We start from the raw sequence: 7,289 nt of genomic DNA on the forward strand, positions 1-7,289 counted from the left end.
ATTGAAAATAAAATTTTTTATAATCACAAGTTTAAAGGAAGAGTTCATTCAAAATAGTACATGTTTATCTTATAAAGCACATGCTTATCATGCAAAGCTCTTTGATGTGGAGCTTATAATAATGTACTACCATTGAAAAGTCAATATCTCGACAACTCATTCTATCCCACTTCATTCAAGTTTTGATTAGTTAAAATCTTTTGCAGGTAACTTTTTTTATAATACTTATCTCTCAATAAAAGACCTAATGTTATAAATAGAAATTTTAATAAAAAAAATTTATCCTAAAAGATTAACTTTTTAGGAGTTAAAACACCTCACACTTACCTTATGAGATTTCTGGATAACAAATTTTATATCAACCTATATATTTTGTCGCTTTTAAAGATAAAACACATGAGGATAAATTGTCTAATTTTCTGTAGCCATGGGGTTTCGCTGCCAAATTGAATTTCCTTCCGTCGACTACGATATCCAGAACCAAAGTCAGAGTTTTAAGCCCAACAAAAAATTGCATTCTTGACAGAAAAATTTAATTAAAAGTAATAAAATTAAATTTTAATAATTCACCTAAATCTAATTGCACCTAATTTAAATTGAATAATGAGAGAGCAGTAAATGATTTTTGCTTGGCGTTGAGGGTCCCAAGAACATGATAATCTTGAATGTACCAATTGGAGAGAAGTAATAGATATGAGCAATGAGTGGCACATGGAGTGGGAAATTGAAATCTGAAATGTAAACCACAGGAATCAGATTCTGAGGAATCCAGGTCAGCCTATGAAGTGGCAGAGAGGCGGCTTCATATCCGATTCTGCATGCCACGTGGCACCCCTCCCGTCCAATTACTACTTCCCAATCCTATCTTTCAAGATAAGACGAACCACCAGGCTTCACCTCCTCAACAAATTTACACTTCTTCCTCCCACATTCATCCCATCACATTCATCAACCATCGTTGTCCGGCAATCATGGCTTCCGCTTGTGCTTCCTCCGCCATCGCCTCTGCCGCAATCTCTACCCCGAGGCAAGTTCTCTTGTACCTCTTTTCTTGAAGATGCCGTCTCTGTCATGGACATTACTTTTCTCAAACATGTGGTACGCGTGTTTGGTTATGAGAATCATGTGAATGAATGATCTGTTGAATGCAGTTCCCAGAGGAATGGAAGCATCTTGGGAACGAGGACTTCGTTTCTGAGTGGGAGGAAGTTGAAGGTGAGCAAGTTTACAGTAGGAGGACGATCCGTGAGTAGTAGAGTGTGCGCTGCGGCGGCTGATCCTGACAGGCCTCTCTGGTTCCCAGGAAGCACCCCTCCTCCATGGCTCGACGGCAGCCTCCCCGGAGACTTTGGCTTTGATCCTCTCGGTCTTGGTAAGCCCTCTTTCAAATCGATTTCATGTCACTTATATCTCACATACATGTTGCTTTGCTTGAGGTTGCAAGATATAGTAGATATGCTATAGCACCAAGCACAGCATGTTGCCTAAAATTTAAGTCATTATGACCTAAATGATAGTATATCTATACCAAATCTCTTTGTTTTTATTTATCATCCCGTTGAGCCAAAGTGATTCTTGAATCCTGACTATTACTGTTATTGGACTTTCATATGGCTTGTTCAACAAGATCATGATAAAATCATATACGAAATTCTTTTCAACAAATTTTATACCATGTTTGGTAGGTAGAAAAATTTTTGCTAGGAAGAAAATAGGACATGCATCCATTTTCTTTCTAGTTACATCTCCTTTTTTCTTTATGGAAAAGTCAAGAGTGTACTGGATTGATTGTCATTGAATCAGTTTTATGTAGTAGTATGGCAATATTTACTTGTTTGGAAAGGAATTGACAGAAAGTGGATTTGGGTTGATGTGATAGGATCTGATCCAGAGAGCCTGAGATGGAACGTTCAAGCAGAGCTGGTGCATTGCAGATGGGCAATGCTGGGTGCTGCTGGGATTTTCATCCCAGAGTTCCTAACAAAGATTGGCATTCTCAACACTCCTTCTTGGTACTCTGCTGGAGAGCTGGAATACTTCACAGACACCACCACACTCTTCATCATTGAGCTTATTTTCATCGGATGGGCTGAGGGAAGAAGATGGGCGGACATCATCAAGCCTGGGAGCGTCAACACCGACCCTATCTTCCCCAACAACAAGCTCACAGGAACTGATGTTGGGTACCCGGGTGGGCTTTGGTTCGACCCACTGGGCTGGGGGAGTGGCTCACCTGAGAAAATAAAAGAGTTGAGAACAAAAGAGATTAAGAATGGAAGATTGGCCATGTTGGCTGTGATGGGTGCTTGGTTCCAGCACATTTACACTGGTACTGGTCCTATTGACAACCTCTTTGCCCACTTAGCAGACCCTGGCCATGCCACCGTTTTTGCTGTAAGTTCAACCAAACTGTTCTACATCTGACTTGTTCATAATTAATCTCTTCAAATTACTCTTTATGACCTGTTTAGAAAAAGCTCTGAGTTTTTGTTTGTTTGGCTGACATTATGTTTGGCTTTTGGCTGTGACAGGCTTTTTCGCCCAAGTGAGGAGGCTGGGAATATCTCAGGGGGGAGAAATACCGGTGAATGTGTGTTTTCATTGTAAAAGGGTTAATATGTTTGAAGTGAAGAGATTGTAATGTGTCTTTTTCTATGTGGTGCGCATAGTGATAGTCCAATCAATGTACAAATACTTATTTGGAGTTAGATGCCATGAATGTGAAAGTTCACGTAGCATTCACATTGATTTGCACAGTATAATACTATAAACCTTTTCACATTAGTTTTTCTTCCGTGGAAGAATCCTGGAAAAGTTATGGAAAGTGAGCACAATGGATGACGTTTATGCTTCAAATTCATAATATAAAACAACGGTTGGTGGTTGTAGGAGTCAAGGGCACTAGAATAACTGAATTTTAACCTAAAAATTAAAGAAAAATGCAGTGATCTTGAATATGTGAGGATAACTCATTCACATTAACCAGTCAACAATGGAGATGTTGGGGAGGAAGAGGAAAAGTCTCGAAAGAGACATTTTAAAATATTTTAAAATTTTGTTGAACATTTAAAACGTGCACAACATGGCTGTTTGAATTTTATGCAGAAGGGTCTGTCCTTTTCCTTTTTCGTGGGGAACAATCTAAAAAAGCAGCCACACAGAACTATGATTGAAATTTCATTATGTTAAATAGTTACTAGCAAGTATTTTTAATATTGGCCAAATATTGTTGTAAGTTTCAGAGAATTTTAGATATTGGAGAGATTCATAACTACGTAAATAACTGTTTAAACTTTGACGAGCTCTTGAAGAATTATAGAATTAGTAAGCACTGGCATGAAATTTAGCTAATCATGATTGAAAGGTTCCACAGTTGAAGGAATTTAGATTCATGTTTTATAATGAAATGTCATATTCCAATGAGATAAGCAACCTTTAAATAATAAAACATCTCCTTCATGAGACCGAATCGTGTAACGATATAATCATATCCTATAATGCACTGATGTTAACAGCTTTTTATTAGATCTGTTCGGTGGCAAGAAAATGTTGACCTTATTTTTATAAATCACAACTATTATTGAAAGGTAAAATCTTCACAGAAGTACTGAATGGCTAAAAGACACTTACTAATCTTAAAATTCATTCTTTTTCTTTCTAGCTGTAAATGTGAGGAATTCATTGGTGAATGATCTATAAATATTTAGACAAGTGTTCTTAAAGTTTATAAATATGTTTTGACTTTGGTGAACCTTGGGATTTAACTCACAAACTTTTGTTTTTATAAAAAATTGAAACGTTTAGTTTTGGTCAAAATAAATAATATGAAGTTACTTTGTCTTGAAGAAGAATATAAAAAAACCCATTTTTAAATGGTTCAAACGGCTTTGGTTCTATATTTCAAATTTTAGGGGGAAATATGCAGAATTGGATTTTGACGATACTTGAATTTGAGTTAAAAAAAATAATGTTTTACCTTTTAATAATTAGATCAAGTTAGATTGTTCAACTAGTTCAACCATCACGTGCTCTAGCAATGGCTTGGGTTCATGCTTTGAATTGTTTTATGATTGAATTGTTTTGAATAATTTTAAAATGGATATTGAATTAGAAACCAAAATAGAGCTTGAAACCATACCATACTTTTGAAAATTAAACTAAAATTATCTTCCCCAAAATACCTTGCTATATGAGTTTGGAGTTTACATATAGCTTGGATTTTACTTTCAATGTTTGAGTTGTTGTTATTTGAGCTCATTAAGTCATTGCAAAATTAGACTTTTTTATTATACATAAATTATTGATTAAGTTGTGAGATATTAATTAATTTATTTTCTGATAGATACATTATTGTATTGTTTTTAATTTAATTAGTGACATTTTCAATTCAATGTGGGTTCAATTCTTAAAATATTGTTAAATAGTGGTATAAGAAAAATAAAACCCTTTAAACTAAATAAATGTTAAAGCATACATACTCCACTCCTTAATATTACCTCATTTTCAAGTATAAGAGAAACAACCATATATTTCTTTGTTAAGCAAACTTACAAATTTCAAGAAACATTAATTACATTTTCCCCAGATTATCACTCATAAATAGATATAGATAATATCATAAAATTAGAGGAAAAAATAAACATTAATTATAAAAATATTTTAATTCAAATATTTCAATTTTATATATAATTATTAAGATTAACCAATTTTTTTTAAAATTGTGAGTTAATTGAAATTCTTTCACATTAAGAAACAAAAGGAGTATAAGATATAGTTAACAAACTTCCCATTTATTAAGAAATGCTAATTATAACTTTGCAATTGTAAAACAATTTGTAACTTTCAAATTTTATCCTCATTTATAATTAATAACAATAATAAATTATTATTTAGAAATTCAAATGATAAAAAATAAATAAGGAATAAAGTTGAAAAAATATTAATTACACTAATTTCACCTTACATTTAGGACCAAAAAAAGAAACACTTTTAAACTTGGCGTCATATTAAGGATTAGATAGTACATAAAATGGCACTTCCAAGCGTGCATTTGGAAGCCAGCTGATGACAGGCACAAGATTACATCACCAAAAGGGGAAAATTGAGTAAGAGAGCCATCCATTCACCCAATTTGCTTATTGTGGTTAACAGTACAAATCCACTCTCTATTCCTCCAATCCTTCATTTGGTCATTGCCCCAACTAATTATTAATTAAACAAAGTTAGCGTCCTCCAACATTCAAACAACACATGATTAATTTCTATCTATATTCCAATTTTCACCACTCAGGCTAACACTCACTTGATTAGCTTGCCGCATGAGAAACAGATAATATTATAATATTGAAAAACAGGTTAACTCAACTTGTTGAACCAAAAAATCAAAATGTTGTGTCTAATCATTCTTCAAGGTTTTGATCGTTAATACTTAAATTAGGACATTCAATGATCGATTTTCAGTGGTTTGGATGGTTTGGATAATATGTGCTTGGAAACAGGTTAAAACTTGTACCCAAAACCCAAGTTCCAAACCATGGTTATGCCTTTTCACAGCCCTGCCTTCAAACACGTCACAAATCAAACACAGCATTGATTCAAAAACCATGTTCTGAAATTGAAAAATTGAAAACCATTCGTTTCTTCAATTTCATCAGTTCCATAAAGAATCCCAAATCTTTGTCAGTGAAGTGAACAATTGATTACTTCCCGAAATAAACTCCACTAGAAGTTTTCTTAACCACGAATCTCCTTATAATAACCTAAACTAGAATGCTAACATAAAATCCCCAAAATCTATTTCAAATGCCATTTACTTTCTATAAAGTAATATTCTTCAACCATTTGGGGATTCCCAGCAAAAATTTTAAAAATACAAGAAAAAAACTATGATTTCAATCTATATATATATATATACCTAGAGAAAAGAGGGTGTGAGATTGATCTATCTAGGAATAATTACGGATCTGCCACGGCGAAATTTGGAATCGGACCGGCGAATCAGTGGGTGCCGCGGTTTGGCGGGCGAACGATGAGCTTTGAGGGTAAGGGCCGTCCGGTTCCGGAGCCGCCACAACTGCTGCACATCATGCGACCCGAACCGGAACAAGTGCGGCAGCCGACGTCGCCGTCGGACCAGCGAGAGCAGAGGCAGGAGACTTGGCCGGTCCCGTTGCAGGACGGGCAGCGCGTGAAGGGTCCGGCCATGGGCTTCTGGTCCATCACCGATTTGACCAGGACGGCTCCAGCCAGCACTCCCAGGCCCGTCACCAATTGGGTCGCTACCATCGGACCCATCTGCCCTGAAACACAGACTCTGGAGTTTGGAGAACACAGAAGATGAAGATGAATAAGAGAGTAATTGGGAACAAGATGATGAAGAAGAAGAAAGGTCTTGGGACTGCTGGGGTTAATATTGGTATTGGATTGTGATATTTAAAAGAGAAAATTAAAAAATAATAAAATAAAAGTGGTGGTGGAATTGTACACGTTGACGTGTTTCACTTTGATGGCTAATGCTAACAGGACTTGTTTGTTTGGAGCTTTGTGGGGGGAGAGAGATATATATATATATATGTTTGTTTGTTTGTTTTCCGTTTTTTTTTTTTCATATCTTACTCATCTCGTATATTCGGGATTTTTTTTATTTGAATTAAGTCTAAATGTGGTAGTTATTATCATATAAAAAAAATATGATTTGCATGATTATTTAAAAATTAATATTTTTGTTGCTAAATTATCTTAATATTTGAAAATGGAATAATCTTGCTAGGATTTTCATAATTTATTTTTGCCTTGGTCATGATAATGATAATTGATAGGGATAATGCATTCTTTGCTTGGAAGGCTGGATTTCTTTTAACCGTTGGAGATACTTCAAAGAGAAAGAAACCAAATCCCTAAAAAATATCTCATATTTGGAGATAAAGAGGTTATTTTGATAAATATGATATGGTCATGAAGTCATGATCCGATTTTTTCGTTTTCGCATAAAATTACAAATTTATCCTCCTCGTCTTGATTGTTGAGCCAAGGCCAAGGGTTATGTTTAGTTCTTTTGTTGAGATCTATAGTAAAAAATTATCGGAAAAATTGCGTCTAGATTCCACTCTACGAATAAATTTAAATGTTCCCTTCCCACGGCAAATTAAAAGCTTTCTAGAGCATTATTGTTTTTGGTCATTTTTAATAAAAAATGTTGACTTTACGTTCCATTCACACGAACCTTTTTGTATGATTAAATTAATTAATACTAATGAGTGAAAATAATGTTTCCAGTTTCCCACCCAATC

The 7,289-nt window shown here is 34.7% G+C and overlaps 2 protein-coding genes across 2 annotated transcripts; one reads left to right on the forward strand and one right to left on the reverse strand.

The window, feature by feature from the left end:
- The first annotated feature begins 867 nt into the window (after positions 1-867).
- On the forward strand, positions 868-2,784 carry LOC129292610 (chlorophyll a-b binding protein, chloroplastic). The gene is made up of 4 exons (XM_054930185.1): positions 868-1,027; positions 1,152-1,372; positions 1,880-2,394; positions 2,532-2,784. The coding sequence occupies exons 1-4, from the start codon at positions 972-974 to the stop codon at positions 2,547-2,549; spliced, it is 810 nt and encodes a 269-aa protein (XP_054786160.1). The 5' UTR covers positions 868-971; the 3' UTR covers positions 2,550-2,784.
- A 2,822-nt stretch (positions 2,785-5,606) lies between these two features.
- On the reverse strand, positions 5,607-6,412 carry LOC129293460 (uncharacterized). The gene has a single exon (XM_054931448.1). It carries the CDS (start codon positions 6,292-6,294, stop codon positions 5,998-6,000), a length of 297 nt encoding a protein of 98 aa, XP_054787423.1. The 5' UTR covers positions 6,295-6,412; the 3' UTR covers positions 5,607-5,997.
- Between the last annotated feature and the right edge of the window lie 877 nt (positions 6,413-7,289).

The sequence above is a fragment of the Prosopis cineraria genome, unplaced genomic scaffold (assembly GCF_029017545.1).
Source record: "Prosopis cineraria cultivar Desert tree isolate PC_DT_omini unplaced genomic scaffold, ASM2901754v1 PC14, whole genome shotgun sequence".
NCBI lineage: Eukaryota > Viridiplantae > Streptophyta > Magnoliopsida > Fabales > Fabaceae > Prosopis > Prosopis cineraria.

What these genes read in the sequence shown, in the direction of transcription:
- LOC129292610 (XM_054930185.1), top strand. Translation starts at nt 972, where the DNA reads ATGGCTTCCGCTTGTGCTTCCTCCGCCATCGCCTCTGCCGCAATCTCT. An exon ending in GCCGCAATCTCTACCCCGAG is followed by an intron (nt 1,028 to 1,151) that starts GCAAGTTCTCTT and finishes TGTTGAATGCAG; the next exon opens with TTCCCAGAGGAATGGAAGCA. An exon ending in CTTTGATCCTCTCGGTCTTG is followed by an intron (nt 1,373 to 1,879) that starts GTAAGCCCTCTT and finishes TTGATGTGATAG; the next exon opens with GATCTGATCCAGAGAGCCTG.
- LOC129293460 (XM_054931448.1), bottom strand. Translation starts at nt 6,294, where the DNA reads ATGGGTCCGATGGTAGCGACCCAATTGGTGACGGGCCTGGGAGTGCTG.